This window comes from Phaeoacremonium minimum, assembly GCF_000392275.1.
Source record: "Phaeoacremonium minimum UCRPA7 unplaced genomic scaffold PA7_03_scaffold_620, whole genome shotgun sequence".
NCBI lineage: Eukaryota > Fungi > Ascomycota > Sordariomycetes > Togniniales > Togniniaceae > Phaeoacremonium > Phaeoacremonium minimum.
Window position 1 is genome coordinate 20,003 of NW_006921522.1, and position 15,178 is coordinate 35,180.

The 15,178-nt window shown below is 49.9% G+C and overlaps 4 protein-coding genes across 4 annotated transcripts; 1 reads left to right on the forward strand and 3 right to left on the reverse strand.

Annotated features, from left to right (window-relative positions):
- Positions 1 to 418: 418 nt before the first annotated feature.
- On the reverse strand, positions 419 to 1,746 carry UCRPA7_8916 (putative guanine nucleotide-binding protein alpha-2 subunit protein; the record flags this gene model as incomplete). Its single annotated transcript, XM_007921422.1, has 5 exons — positions 419 to 763; positions 818 to 1,076; positions 1,128 to 1,285; positions 1,373 to 1,557; positions 1,626 to 1,746. 5 exons carry the CDS (start codon positions 1,744 to 1,746, stop codon positions 419 to 421), a joined length of 1,068 nt encoding a protein of 355 aa, XP_007919613.1.
- A 4,004-nt stretch (positions 1,747 to 5,750) lies between these two features.
- On the forward strand, positions 5,751 to 6,856 carry UCRPA7_8917 (putative spermidine synthase protein; the record flags this gene model as incomplete). The annotated part of the gene is made up of 3 exons (XM_007921430.1): positions 5,751 to 6,053; positions 6,113 to 6,353; positions 6,579 to 6,856. The coding sequence occupies 3 exons, from the start codon at positions 5,751 to 5,753 to the stop codon at positions 6,854 to 6,856; spliced, it is 822 nt and encodes a 273-aa protein (XP_007919621.1).
- Positions 6,857 to 7,176: 320 nt separating this feature from the next.
- On the reverse strand, positions 7,177 to 8,118 carry UCRPA7_8918 (putative nitrilase family protein; the record flags this gene model as incomplete). Its single annotated transcript, XM_007921424.1, has 1 exon — positions 7,177 to 8,118. The coding sequence occupies one exon, from the start codon at positions 8,116 to 8,118 to the stop codon at positions 7,177 to 7,179; it is 942 nt and encodes a 313-aa protein (XP_007919615.1).
- Positions 8,119 to 11,414: 3,296 nt separating this feature from the next.
- Positions 11,415 to 14,618, reverse strand: UCRPA7_8919 (putative snf2 superfamily rad26-like protein; the record flags this gene model as incomplete). The annotated part of the gene is made up of 1 exon (XM_007921418.1): positions 11,415 to 14,618. The coding sequence occupies one exon, from the start codon at positions 14,616 to 14,618 to the stop codon at positions 11,415 to 11,417; it is 3,204 nt and encodes a 1,067-aa protein (XP_007919609.1).
- Positions 14,619 to 15,178: the final 560 nt, after the last annotated feature.

A 15,178-nucleotide genomic window follows, 5' to 3' on the forward strand; every position in this document is an offset into this window, starting at 1 on the left:
AAACATAACCGCCACCATGGCCACCGCTATGGCCGTCAGGTAAATATATAGACAAGCTAGGACAAGTATGAGAAGATAATGTACATCCAACAGATGGAGGAGGTAGTTGTGAGTGACAATTAAGATGATAGAAGTGTGTGAGGTATATGTAGACAAGGTAGAGAGGAGGCAGGTCTGGTCTGGGTGGGAGAGGGTAGGTTCGCACAGGGTATGAAGGCTCGTCTGTCCTATAGAAGGTTAGGTGGTATGTATATGTGAGTGTATCATCGCAAGCATGCAGAGTGTTATCAAGTCTAACAAGACAGAGAAACTCGCGCGCCTGCTGATGCAGCACACATCACCAAACCAACGCTCATATTGTAGGCCTAGGTTGATTGGTAAGTATGCTGTCGACGCGCGAGGAGTGAGTGGGTGTCGTTCACAAAATGAGTTGCTTCAAATTGCGTTGTATGATCATGTCTTGGACAGATCCCATTGTAATTTTGAGGAGGTTCGTGTCGGTTGCGTTCGTGAAGTGACCATAGATTTCCTTCTCTGGATTTCTGTTCAATGCCCGGAACTTGTCCATGAAGTATTTGCTGGCTTGTTTCCAGTCATCTACAGGACCGTGGTAGTCTGTGAAGCCGTGTTGAGTGATTGGATTCTTTGCAAGCTTCTCCTTGAACAGATCCATCTTGTTTAGGAACAGAATCAATGCTGATTTGGTGAACCAGTGGGAGTTGGCTATCGATTCCCATAGCATCAGCGCTTCATTCATTTGGTTCTGCAAGGATTGTTAGCTCGAAACACCATTTCAATGCTGCCAGAGAAGACGTACGCCATCCTTATCCTCAACTAGACATTGATCATACCCAGAAATGGCAACCAAGAATAGCAGAGAATTGACATTTTCGAAGCAATGAATCCACTTCTTCCGTTCTGACCGCTGACCACCGACATCGAACATGCGATATGTCAGCTGGCCCAAATCGAACACCGTCTCGGTGATACCGGTGGTTCTTAGCCGTGACCGTAGTAGATCTTGGTCCGTAGGCACATAGCCTGGGTCCCAGAATCTGTCCAGGTCATCGCAGAAGCTAGAAGCAGGTCAGATAGGACTATCAACAAGTTTGGATAGGATGTCATACTAATCTAGGTTGTCGTGAAGAGCGAACTCGTTGCCCTTCAAAATGGTTTGCTTCACACCGCCGTCCAGCCATAGTTGTTTGACCGGCTCCAGGTACTCAGTAGGCAGAGGATCCTGCGGGCTCAGCTCGAAGTCTACCAATATTTGGGACATGTTTTTCTGTCAACAGGTAAGTCGGGTCGACCAACCACAGACATCCACATCAAATGGCCCCATTAGACTGGTATTGCCCGATGATTTACTCACCTCGTTTTCTTCGTTCTCAAATTTGATACCAAGTTCGTTCATCGCTTCGTAGATTAGGCGAAAAGACTGGACTATGTTCTGAAATACCACGGGCTTCCACTCCAGCTTCTCATTCTTGCTAAATCCTTGTGCGTAGATCAACTTCATTTGCTTCAGAACCGTCGACTTTCCAGACTCTCCAGCACCTACAGATAACAGTTGGTTAGTTTGGCAGTCGTGTGCAGTCGGAGTGGTAGCAAGGAAGGCAATCTACCTAACAACAGAAGCTTCACTTCCTTGGCCATGCGCTTTTCATCTGCTTTGATGATCTTGTCCAGCTCGCGAGACCTGACTGCGCTGGCCGCATCATCCTTGTCGCGACTTCCGAAGCACATCTTGAATCCGGTCTGCCGGGCAACCCTGGCCCCAATCTGTGGTCAATTGGCTAACAGAACCAAATCGCTGGCACAGAAAACAAGTCGGCGAGGCAGAAGTGTCTACTCTGAGCTATGCTCCGACGACACGACGCGGAGTTTTGTTCGAGTTGTGTTGAGCAAAGAGGAAGTCGGGCACAACAATCCTTCGGCTAGCAGGGTACAATGACGACGGTGGAGGTTTCGGGAAGGTCAATGCGATGTGAGCATAGGGGTTAAGGCAGCTCGTGTAGGCGTGTCTGGGCGATGCGAACAGCCACTCGCAGCGGAAGCTATCGTAAGGAATCGTCTGCAGGATATTGGCTTGATTCAAGTTGTTAGGAAGATCAGACAGCGAACGGCTCGGGAGAAAGATGGAAGAAAACGAACCCTTCTGCATTGCACCGCACAACTACACACAGCACACCACTGCAACTGCCAGGAGGCAGACGAGTCAAGAGAGTTGCAACCGAAACGGTGATTATCCTCCCCACTCCCACACCCTGGGAAGCTTTTTGGTAATGGGTAAGAGCTCCTGCACCTAGCAGGGGTCCTCCTCAATGCTCTCCAGGGATGTACCTGGTACACAGCCACAAACACGCTACTCTGTGCACTTGCAGGCCTCTGGTACAAGTCCGGTTCGGTGGAATATTCCTTTTTCCCTATCAAAGGGCCACTTGCGTTATGTGGGCGGTCGACCGTCGTTTCTGGACCAGGTCCCTCTCTTCCTAACGTTGACGATCGCAACTACGAGCAAATACGCGGCCATGCCGGATGGGCAGCATTCGACTTCGAAGCCTTCTGGTCCAGCTTCATGTCGCCCAAAATGGACCACTTTCCGGTACACTAAATACTAGAATATACCATCTCCAAAGTGACCTACCGGTACTATGATGAACTGACAGGGCGAATGGAAGACAGGAAGTCTGGCTCTGAAGGGAAGTATCTGCTCTACAGTCCACCGGTCCTGATCCTTAGACCTGAAGTCTGACAAGCGGGAGACTAACTAGTGTTGTAGGTCTCTGACCATGTGGCTTTTGGGGGTCATCGATGGCGTTTTCTGGGTCTTGAGCAGGCCAACTTTGCTGACTGCGAGATGCAATGCCGTGCCTGCCGCGGCATGCAGCAGCTTCTGCTTGCATTGGCAATGTTTCTGATGTACACCTGGCTGCTTGCATCTGCTTTCCTCTTATTCTCCCCCTTTTGCCTTTTTCTCTGATGGTTCCTCAACATGCCTGTAACATCTGCTAGGCTGAAAACGGGCTGGCCATGGGTGGGACGCAGAGCGGATTTGTGGGGCCGGAATTATGCTTCAGGTTGCCCAAAGGCTGCAAGCAATCTCCAGGAGGTACTGCGTACTGCATAGTACTGCAGAGTAGCTCGCGGATGGAGCCGGGCATGCAGGTCACGCTCTTCTCATTGATCAATGGCTCTCCAGGCTTGCAGGACCACCAGAAACCCCTGAGGGTCTCCTATCCGGCGCCGGCTCTCTTGGGAGAAAGCAGCGAGATCAGAAACCACTGCTACCTATCGCCCAGTTGACTTGTCTGCCCGCCCGTCCATCGACGACCGAGCCAAGCCAGTTTACCAGCAACTCACATGCCGCGCCAACAGACTCGTTTGAAACAGCATCGGTCACGCCAATCTAAGCGCTGCCGACGGGAATGGCAGCGGGAGAATCGCACGGGATTTCGCAGCCATGTGGATGGCCTGTCAAGTCGGTCCACGGGGGGTTTGGTCTGTGTGGGGCAGAACATCCATTGCTTTCCGGGTTCAAGGTCCAGTAACTGGCAAACTGCTGGCATCGAGCACCACAGAAGAATGAGGAGTGGAATGGCTCCTCCAGACAGGAACTGATCAGCCATGCATCAGACTCCCCCAGCTCTGGGTCCCGGTCCTGGCTCCCCTTTTCCCATTTCGCGAAAAGAGGTTGCCTGTGGATGCCAGTCGTACCACTCGCCATATCGCCCCCGTAGGATGAACGCCTGCATCACAAGCGCAGGCCCCCCCGATGGCTATCGTCAGATTTGCTTATTCCTGAGCATTTATTGCTTCTTGCCGTTAACGAAGCGTGTCTCTGCTACAGCACGTGTGGCTTGCCAAGGGTGACGACGAGGCGCTCTTCCAAGCCCAATCGCAACGGGAGCGCTTTGGTCACCACGTCCGCTAAGTAGTCGGTACACCAGGCTAAAAGCGAACCTTATTTCTCGGAAATACCTAGGGCGAGTGCCCAGAATAATTGGAATCAGACGGAGGTAACAGGTTTGATATGCCTGCATCACGGTTGACTATGTCGAGTTACAGTAGGAGGACAGTTTAGTGTCGGATCCAGAACCGCTGATCCAAAGACTTACAGAATATGATATTGCGGATGCAATAGTTGGGATAGGATGCAGTATTATCTGCTTTTCTTAAGCCACACGTTGTCCGTGCCGCAGCCACAGGGGCAGAGGTCAAAATGCGCCTAAAATGACAATACAGTAAAGCCAGTGCATATGCTGATTATGTCTCTTGACCAGACGGATTGAAGGGATGTGCATTTAGCAACACCAAGATGTTATGCTTCAAATGTGCCGCTTTCTTCTCAAGCCGTCTCGAAGAGCAGCTCACTTCGCGGGACGGATGTCAATGTGTTAGGCACTGCTCGTGATCAAGGACGATGAGCATCCTCATATGGTATCGCCATGCAATTAATAGACTTGCCCTCAAGAATTACTATTTCGAGGACAGTCTTGCGCCTAAGTATTGTAGATCCCCTGTTTTTGATGTGCATTGCACCGTAGAGCCAGTGTAATTCACTCTAGAAGCTTTCCCGAACAGGAGCCCCTGCCATCCAAGTAGTTACCCACCGTCTGAGCGAACTACAACTCTTATCAAAGGATGTAAGGCCAAGCTACATAGGTAGCAGAATATCTCGCATTCTCATACACGCTACCATCATAAATATCATGTGTTTAACGGCCAGCTTGCTTTTTGCCTCACTCCAGCTGTCGACAAGATGGCTTCCTCACCTTTGCAGCCTCTTCATGTCGATCTCACTACAAAAAATGAGTTTCGGTTGCTTGAGAAGCCGCAAGCGTTATTTTTGATATGTTGGGTGTCTTCAGATGAAAATCCACTAAGAATACTTCGAGTGGAATTGGCTGAAAAGGTGTTTGTGTCACAATAGAGATATTGTCGTGTGCTGTAAACACTTTGTATGTCTGTCTGTCTCTCTGGAAGATCTCCACTTTATTGGGCGAAAGTTGGGCTCTGAGGCTCCCGCCGGCTCAAACCACACATCCCGCTTTTTTCCCTCACCTGCTGCGGGAAACGTAAAAAAAATAGAGGAAAAATTTTCGACGAGACACCAAAACTTTGCCTCAAATTGGATTGCTTTTAAGGCTGCTTACTCCCATAGCAAGAAAGTCGACCGTGGCTCTTTTAGCTCGACTTTCTGTACGTCGCTTCACTTCATTGATAGACTCATCACTCTGTCGAATTAGGACCCCTCAGAGGACCATATCCAAAATGTCTGGAGAAATTACACACGCCACCATCAAAGGTACTGCCTATTTCTGGCTCCCACGTTCATCAGAACCCCACATATCAAAACCCCTTGTTCTCTAATCTCACCAACACCCATGTTGATCGTGTTTGAGAATTTGATATCGGCTGGATGTCACTCTATGTTTCTATTGCCTCAGCCATTTTGGATTGATATTCTAGCATCTCGGGGGAAGCCTGAAGGCGGGTTGGATGCAGCCTAGGCAAAATGTAGTGCATTGTTGTCTGTGTGCCTCTCATTGCAGATCTCCCATCAGCTATGATCCGCTGGAGATTATTCACGAGGTGGCACGGATCGAGTGAAGGCGCAACACGCCTGGACCTTTTGGATAAACTGTCTTTATGGTTGTTGGTTTCGTGAAGTCTGCAAGTAGTTTCGTCGGGATTCTTGCTAACTATGGCTATCTTATGTAGATGGTTGGTTCCGGGAGATCTCAGAGATGTGGCCTGGCCAGGCCATGACCCTCAAGGTGAAGAAGGTCCTTCACCATGAGAAGAGCAAGTACCAGGATGTCCTGATCTTTGAATCCACCGATTATGGCACTGTTCTCGTCCTGGACAACGTCATCCAGTGCACTGAGCGTGATGAGTTTTCTTACCAAGAGATGATCACTCACCTGGCTATGAACTCTCACCCGGATCCCAAGAAGGTCCTCGTCATCGGTGGTGGCGACGGAGGTGTCCTCCGTGAAGTTGTCAAGCATGAGTGTGTTGAGGAGGCTACCCTCTGCGACATTGACGAGGTATGCGTCTACCCACATCCGCAAGTTCTTTGGCTAAGGAGCTTCGCTAATCTGAGTAGGCTGTCATCCGCCTGTCCAAGCAATACCTTCCTGGAATGGCCGAGGGCTTCAAGCACCCCAAGGTGAAGGTGCATGTTGGCGACGGCTTCAAGTTCCTAGACGACTACAAGAACACATTCGATGTTATCATCACCGACTCTTCCGACCCGGAGGGACCGGCCGAGAGCCTGTTCCAGAAGCCCTACTTCAAGCTTCTCCACGACGCCCTCAGAGAGGGTGGCGTCATTACCACTCAAGGTTGTACGTTTCCTGTATCTTACAACCTAGGAAAAGTGTCAAGCGGGCATCCCCCTTGCCTGATCAGCTTGGACCCTTCCTGGGGACTACAACAGCGTGTTGCGTCTTCGACACGCGACAGTAGTCAATGGGGCTCTGTGTCGTTGAAGCGAATAGTTTCGCTTTTTTTCAACTTTATTTTGACATGTTACGGATAAGGACTGAACTGCTGACATGATGACTTTCTAGCCGAGAACCAATGGCTGCACCTGCCTCTGATCACCAAGCTGAAGAAGGACTGCAAGGAGATCTTCCCCGTGGCCGAGTACGCTTACACCACCATCCCGACGTATCCCTCCGGCCAGATTGGATTCATGGTCTGCACCAAGGATGCCAACCGCAACTTGAAGGTCCCGGTCAGGTCCTGGACTCCCGAGGAGGAGGAGAAGCTGTGCAGATACTACAACTCTGAGATCCACAAGGCTAGCTTCATTCTTCCGACTTTCGCTGCTAAGGCCTTGAAATAGGGTAGACAGCCAGCTTGGAGTGTAGGGAAATATCGCCAAAGAGCCAATTTGCGCTTAGATAAGGGCGTGCAATCCGCATCGTCGACCAGGAGAGGAGATCGGAAAACGATCATTCATTCGACTTGACGTCATAAAAAAAGGAAGGATGAAGGTATCAGGGTAGTCCTGAGTAAAGAGGGATTTAATGAAGCCTTGCAAAGGCGTCGACTTTTGAGACATGGGACATCTGCGCACCAAATCTGCGCTTACGACATAGACAAAATAAATGATTACGAAAGATCTTGCTTTGGTTGTACGGTGAATTATATATGTTGTGCAAACTACTGCGTTATCTCTTGCTGCTTGGAGTCACTGAGTTTTCCTCCTTCACTCACATCAGGATATACATCGAAACGCCTCTGATCCCTTAGCGGAATCCCCTTTCGAGCCTCCTCAATCTTGCTGCCATCTATCTCGTGAGAGACGATTGCCTCCTTCTCCTCGGCCTCTACAAGGACTTGCGCCATAGGGTCTACAATCAAACTGTGGCCGTAGGCATGATAGCTTGCGCTCATATCTCTCGCCGGGCTACACAAAGCCACATAGATTTGGTTGTCCATGGCTCTCGCCTGGCCTTGAAGCTTCCAGTGAAGTGGGCCCGTGGTGAGATTGAACGCGCCGGGGTATATCAAAGCAAAGCAACCTTTCCTCGCGGCAATCATGGCCAGCTCAGGGAATCTGATGTCGTAGCAGATAGCCACCGCGATCTTGCCGTACTCGGGAAGATCCACAATCGTCACCTTGTTTCCAGGGCTCAGTACATCCGACTCCTTGAACTTGATCTTCCCTGGGATATCAATGTCGAAGAGATGCACCTTCCGGTGCGTCGCCAGCAATGATCCATCGGGCCCGAATATCAGAGAAGTATTGTAATAATGCTTATCCTCTTTCTCTCCTTCTATCTCCAGCTCGGGGATCGACCCCGCCACCAGATATGTCTGGGTTTCCTTCGCCATTGCCGACAGCGCATGGAAGCTGGGGCTCTGCTCCTTGGAGGGCGGCGATGGCAGCAGGGGCTCGGCGTACGACGGGAAGTAGTCGCAGCCATACGGCGAGTTGAAGCACTCCGGCAGCACGATGATCTTTGCGCCGGAGCCAGCGGCCTCAAGCACCTTGTCGCGGGCATGCGACAAGTTGGCGCTCTTGTCGGCGCCGCTGGCGAGCTGGATGCATGCCAGCTTGACGGGCTTTTTCAGCAGAGGGCTGGAGGTCGGGGTCGCCATTGTTCGCAGTAGAGTCTGTCTTGCTACCTTTGCGGTGACGGATGGGCGCAGGCTGGTTGAGAATATTCGCAGCGTCTTCAATGCCGTCCTCATCGTTTGTCGCTGATCGGACAAATGTCCGAGTCTGATCGGGCAATTCGCACCTACATTATAGCGGACTTGGAGGGGCCGATAGCGACAAGCTGCTTCCGAGCTCGCAATATTTTGGTGGGGTCTTATCGGTGCAGGCCCGAAGGTGGGCGAACTGCGGGCACTATCAACCGGCACAGTGCACCGTAACCCCATGAGCTACCTGTACTGTACCCCCTGGTCACAGAGGGTAGCTTCAGGGAAGGCACGATGGTCGAAGCTGCCTACCTCACCTACCCAGAGCAAACTCTCACTAGCTAGGTAGGCAATGACAATCTCTCAGCATCCAAGATATGCAATGCAACTTCATCGCCCTCGGCCGGACATCGCAGCATCAAATCTAGGCAGTAGAAGGTTTACATTCTATTGTTTGTTCTGATATCAGAGGTTCTCCCTACCCCTTTATCGCCTTAAGGCACTTCAGATTGCAGGAGAACTAATAGCGTTGTCCGGACGTATTGAGAAAGTCCTCTTTTCGTGGCTTCAGCTGCATATATCAACTGCATACATCATCTCCTTTCTGTGACGCTATTTATTCAACCATGAACTGGACTGAGGGTAGTCTTGCTCGCCATTCTCGGGGCCGGAGCGCAAAGGAGACCCTCCTCCGCCAGAAGCAGCACTTCGCCAAAGTCCGTTCCGGTTTGTCGAACAGCAATGCCAAGATATCTCCTTCTAGTATCTCTTTTCTTGGTCGTATTTCCTCACCCCATTCATCCCAGCACTCAAGTGTTGGGCATGGTTCTGGATCTGGACCAGCGACAAAACGGCGCAAAATCAATCCTGCACCTGCGGACCCTGATGTCTCGATTTTAGGACTCGCAAGTCGTCACTTTAAATCGTCAGGGTTAAATCAGCTAGCTCGGCAAGAAGGACAAGCACTTGATGAGAGTCGAAAACGGCTTTTGCAGAAGAGCGATTGGGTTGGTATCGCAATTCAGAAACCCCTGGACTTGCAATTCCCAGTGGCAAGAATTACCTCAGGTCATCCATGGAGCCAACATGGCAGTCATGGTTCAACTTGGCGAAGTAGCGCTCGTCATATCATGGGATCTCAGTACGATCAGATGAAGAGTGACCACCGTGAAGGACGCCAACACACGAACGTTTCACCTATCCAGAACTTCAGGATCAGAGTCGGTAGTCGTGAAATCCGGTTGGGTACCAGCTCAAATACATCAAGTGAAAGGAGAATATCGTCTCGAACGAAAAAATCCAGCAGAAAGCGTGATCCTTCGAAGCGCCGAAGATTGCAACAAAGCCCGTCCTCTTGTAAATCCCCCACATCCTTCTTGAGCAAGGATGAGAAATTTCTAACGGCGTTCAGCATCCATTCGAAACGGCGAGTCTATCATATATCAGCCAGTTCCTCGCCGCCTTGATATTTCTCGCATCCTTAGAATTCGATCCGCCGACTCTGAAGCCGCTGAGAGTACCAGAGCCAATGTTGGGCACCCATCCTCTCCCATACCTCCATCTCAGATATGGGATAATGAAATGTGGAAGGATCGCATTGGCATGCGAGGAACCACCCACTCAACATCATCATATTCGTCAAAGAATGATGAGGAAGCAGCTCGCGATATCACACCTGGTGTCAGTGAGCTCGTCAACACTGTAGCGGCAGTGAATGAATCGAACGAAGAGACGACCACTTACGCCATGTCTTCGACAAAGAGTTCCTATTACAGCTCCACGAGTGGCACTCCCTTAATCCACAAAAAAAACGAAACGCCTTGCATCGAAAGATCCTCCTTGACGGACCTGAATGAGCTAGCGAGAACTGATGTGGATCACATCTATTCTATTCCATCATCTACCAGTAAATCCACGTCAAAATCTTCCTTGCCAAATCACCAATTGCCGTGCAGATGCAGTCATTCAAACGAGCATTCAAATACAGAAATATGCCCACCACTGGATGTGCCAGGTGGAATGTCGGCGGCTTCGAAGCAGCTGGACCAGATCACCCCCCTTCCAATTGCGGCCGATGGTAACGACCAACCTCCAACCAAAAATCTTGTCACGAGATCTAAAAATGTGAGAGATCTACCAGCTGAAAAGATTTCAAAGAGAGGAGTGAGCGGAGATCAAGGGTTGAATGAGTCTTTATCCGAAGACGAGAATGAGGTCTGGAGGAAGTTCGTATTCGGCTTGACTGACGACGATGTCGAGGACGCTGTTTTCGAAAATGCAAAGAAAGAGGCAGCACGGGAATTAAAGCCATCTGAGGCTTCGACAATTACACATGAGGATTCGCCCACAGGATGGGGTAGTAACATCGAGACTGTGGACACCAGTCTCACCGATGTGACCGAGCTTGTGACGGAGCAAAACATCCATACGAGCCAAGGTGCCACGTTAGATTCTGCATCGCTCCGTTCGGAATTGCCAGAACTGCCCGCTTTGAATAACATGTTTTCGAACTCAGCAAGTATTCTTTCTTCAGAGCAAAATGAGACTTATCCTACAATCCAATCGCCGACAGGAGAGATCAATGGACACTCCTCACTTAGCATGAGCTCTGAACCGAATTCGACTGCTGTTGAGCCAGCTCAGTCTTTACATCAGGGGGAGGCAAGCTTTCGCTTCGCCCCACCGAGAACTTTCATTGGGAAGCTGTCTGAGCACGGAGATTCAGCACTACAGCAGTTTACTGCCCGTGAGCCTCCAAGAAAGACTCGCAGAAGAACAAAATCGACGGGCAACTCCCGTGCCCGCAATGGTAGGACAGATATCAGGGCCTTACCTGACTATGCTGAGGATCCAATCGAAGAGTTTGACAATACTCAACCCAGTCGAAACCAGAAGTCGTCTCTATTCGGCCAGCTCGAGACCCAGTAAAGGACTATCATTCTCATTGGCTGCACTTAAATGCTCGAATTAGCTACTCTGGAATATGAGAGGACCTGCAACTTAGCTCAAATGTGAACAAGCGATGTTGCTCAATCTCGAAGTGAGATAATATATAGCAAACTCTAGGTTGCTTTGTAGCAGTGCTAAAATTCTTCATGTTTGCATCTGAGGGATGCGTTTTATCTTCTGCCCTAAATGTGAACCGTCAATCGATGATAGGTCATCATCTGTACGCACACTCAAAGCTATATACCAAGTGTTCAAAGCAATCAATTCCATTACTCCGGGGTATCATGCCAGTCCAAAGTCTATCATAGCTCATCCGTCTCCTCATCTTCGGTATCATACAAGAAGATCGACGTCCTTTTCTCAGAACCAGTGATTTTAGTCTCTTCCTGCTTCACAACGCCCGGCATCAAGTCTTCATCTTCCTTCTTGATACACTCCTCCTTGATATTCTGGCCATCAGATACGATGGAAGTATCCTTCCTATCTTCCTGCTGGCTTCTGGGCGAACCAATGTTATGCTTCGGCTGGTCTGCTCCATCTTCCATTTTAACATCCTCATCTTTTACCGGGACACCATCTTCGTCTTCCTCGTCGTCAGCTTCTTCTTTTTGGAGAGCCTTTAGATCCTCCAGGTCCTTTTCTAGGAGCTTGATCTCTCGTCTCTTGTAGAAAGTGTTAAGACAATTCCTCCGTTGCTCCTGCGTCCAGCTCTCAACGACCAACGCAAAATCTGTGGCATTTTGGAAGCCAAACTCCCGAGCCATAGAGCAAAATTGTCTCTTCATGACATCTATGGGCGGGTTATACGCATAACGAATCCCTTGCAGGCCTTCTGACTGGACTACATTCGCTTGACTATCCGCGAACAGGGCCGATTGTCCTTCAATGGTCGACTCGTCATCTGCAGCTAGCTCGGCGCGCCGTGACAGCTGCTCTTCCACCTTGCTGGAACCGACGACTTCAGAGTTCTCGTGGGTATACTCGACGCCAGCAGACGATAGAATCGCCTGGATAGCGTCACTCTTAGGTTTATTGGCTTTCTTTGCATCGGCCGCGGCCTCCTGATTCTCATGTGATAACAGCTCAGCCAACTGGCTCAAACCACCATCTTCTCCGTTGCTATTCTCTTCCTGTTTCAAAAAGCCAAGGTCACCGTCCTCTTCCATCTTCTCTATGTCGATATCCGAGAGGTGGACCCCTGCTTTGGCCTCGGCGATGTTTGTCTTATTGACAATTTCGCGAAGGACGACATGGTCAGAATGAAAACTCAGCAGGTTATTGAGCCCAAAAATTTCGCCCTTGCGATCCTTGTCTTGTTGTACGCCTTTAAAATAGCGGCGTTCGGTCGAAGCAGTGTAGCCAATGTTGGCCTGCTGCTGTTTGTAGATCTGGCGTGCGTAGACGATCTCTTCGATTGTGCCAGCTGAGACTAGTCGAAACACATCGACATCGCGAGTCTGACCGATTCTGTAAGCTCGATCTTGAGCTTGTAGGTCATACGACGGATTCCAGTGTGGATCAAAGATGACCACCTTGTTAGCCGAAGTTATGTTGAGCCCAGTACCTCCAGCCTTGGTTGAGATGAGGAAGACAAATTGATTGGGGTCCGAGTTGAAGTCGTCTACTGCGAGTTGGCGGTCCACATAGCTCATGGAACCATCCAAGTAACTTACAGAATAGCTGGTATGATGGAAGAGGTGCTGAAGAATCCGCAATAATCGTACACTGTGTGAGAATACAAGGACCTTGTCTCCGTTCTCATGCCAGAACCGCAGTAGTTTCCGAAGAATTTTCCACTTTCCGCAAAACTCGGGGTTAGCGAGGTTTACCAGGGAATCTCGATTCTTGTAGAGCTCTTCCCAGCCGTCTGGCACGCATGTCTGTAGAGTGTTCAACTCGGACTTCTGCTTCTCCATGGGTTCGCCGGAGGAAGGAATCAGGAGTGTGAGATGGTTCGAGAGCTTGAGCAAGGTTTGCATTGTTGGAAAAACGATGGAGATCCATGGCTTTCCGTTGGGCAGATACTTTTCACAGCACCATCCTTGCTTCTTTCCCGATCCACATGGGCAATCTTCGCTCACTTCGCGCAGCAGACGCACGGAATAACTGTCCAGAAAGTTCTCATATGCACTGCTTTGTTGGTCCGTTAATGGACAGAAGACGACCTTGTCACTCTTCTTTGGCAGCTGATGAGCTATCAAACTCTTCATTCGCCGCAGAAAGAATTCGGGAAGAAGGTTTTGGACAAGTTTCTTCGCAGTCTTCCTCGCAAGGCTAAGTTGATAGCGCGTGGCATCGTGAGCTTGACCAATTGCCAAGGGTTTGCTGATACTCTCCCTCCACTCGCTGATGGATCCAAAGTGACCAGGATTGGTCCAATTTAAAAGCGTCCAAAGCTCTTCGTAATTGTTTTGTATGGCCGTTCCCGTAAGACCAATTCTACAAAGGGAATTGACATCGTTCATCGCGCGCGTAATCTCAGAACCCCGGAACTTCAGACAATGACACTCGTCAGCCACGACTGCGTCCCACTGAACCATATTGATCTCGCCCTTGTTCAACCTGTACGTCCCATAGGTGGTAATCATAACCTCGAGTCGTCCTGATCGAGCAGCATGCAAGGTCTCATCCTTGTTTGAGCCGTGATAAGCATCGACCTGCCACCAACCCCAACGATTCAGCTCGTTCTTCCAATTTTCGATTAGTGTACCAGGGCAAACGATCAATATCCTAGGATACCAATGAGTGCCCATACGTCTCATTTTCCTCATCCTCTTAGCATCCCTCTCGTCGCCAGACTTGCCGAATGCCGCTGTCAAGAAAGCGGCCACCTGGACAGTCTTGCCGAGACCCATGTCATCTCCGAGCACACAGCCCCTTTGGTAGACAAATTTTTCGTGTAGGAACTTGACGCCATCAATCTGATAGTCTCTGAGGTACTGTGCGATCGATGCGGGAATAAGGCCAGCAGAGTATTCAAGCTCAATGTCTTTGTACGCACGACATGGCTTGATCCCGCTGGATGCTTCAAATACAGGTCTCTCTCGTAGATTGGATATGCGCTCGTCGTCGGAGAACTCGACATCGCCATAGTCGGGGGGCAGTCGTAGACCTGCCTCGCGCAGTACCTGTCTGTTCTCGTCAAACTTCCTACGTCTCTCACGAAGATAGTCAGGTACGGCGGCGTCGGCGAGGTCATCGTGTGCGCTAGATTCGTCGAGGTCCTTAACCCTGTCGATGGTATCATCGCGCCTCTTCTTGGCTTTCGTCTTTTCTCCGCCGTTGTTCTTCCTGCTCTTGCGCGTAGTCTTGCGCCGAGCTTTTAGCTGTTCATAGGCTTCGTCTGAGTCGCTCCACTCGAACTTCTCCTCAACCTCCGGAGGTGCCTTCCGCTTGCCGAGTGCTTTGCTACTTTTGATCGTGTGGCCTTGGCCTGCTGACGAATCCGAGCCTTCGGTGTCGAATATATGAATGACGTTCTTCGCGATGTAGCGCGAAGCCGCCATTGTCAACGGCTTTGTCGCATAGTTGGTGGGGGTGGAGTGCAAGACGCGTCGCGACAGCATTGAGCTCTGCAAGTTGTATAGAGAGGGGTGATGGGACGCTAAGGCAGGCACGTTAAGCAGCACTTCTAGTTTGCCACTCGACCTTACCTCCACATTGCAAACTACATGATTTGTCTTGGGTAGGCATCTAACAATCGCTGTTTAGACGGTAACATCACAGTAATAAATAGACAAGATTGTGCCGAAAAGACGTAGCAAGGCCAGTGTAAATTCAACCTTTTTTAGTTCTACTTCTTAAACCAAGGATTGAGGTAATAAGCACAGTCTAAAGATGAGAGTTGGTAAGACGTTGTCAGGCGCCTTCAAAAATACAAGCAACCAAAGATTGTGCTAAGACCAACTCGCTGTTGTTGCTATCTGATCAAATAGTAAGCACATCTCTTGGGTCTTTTTGCAACTCTTTATCTTTGCATCAGTCCAGTCAGGTCAATAAATAAAGGTAACTCACTTACACATACCTATCCTTGCATTTCAACAGCATGTGACATTCAAGATCGCAA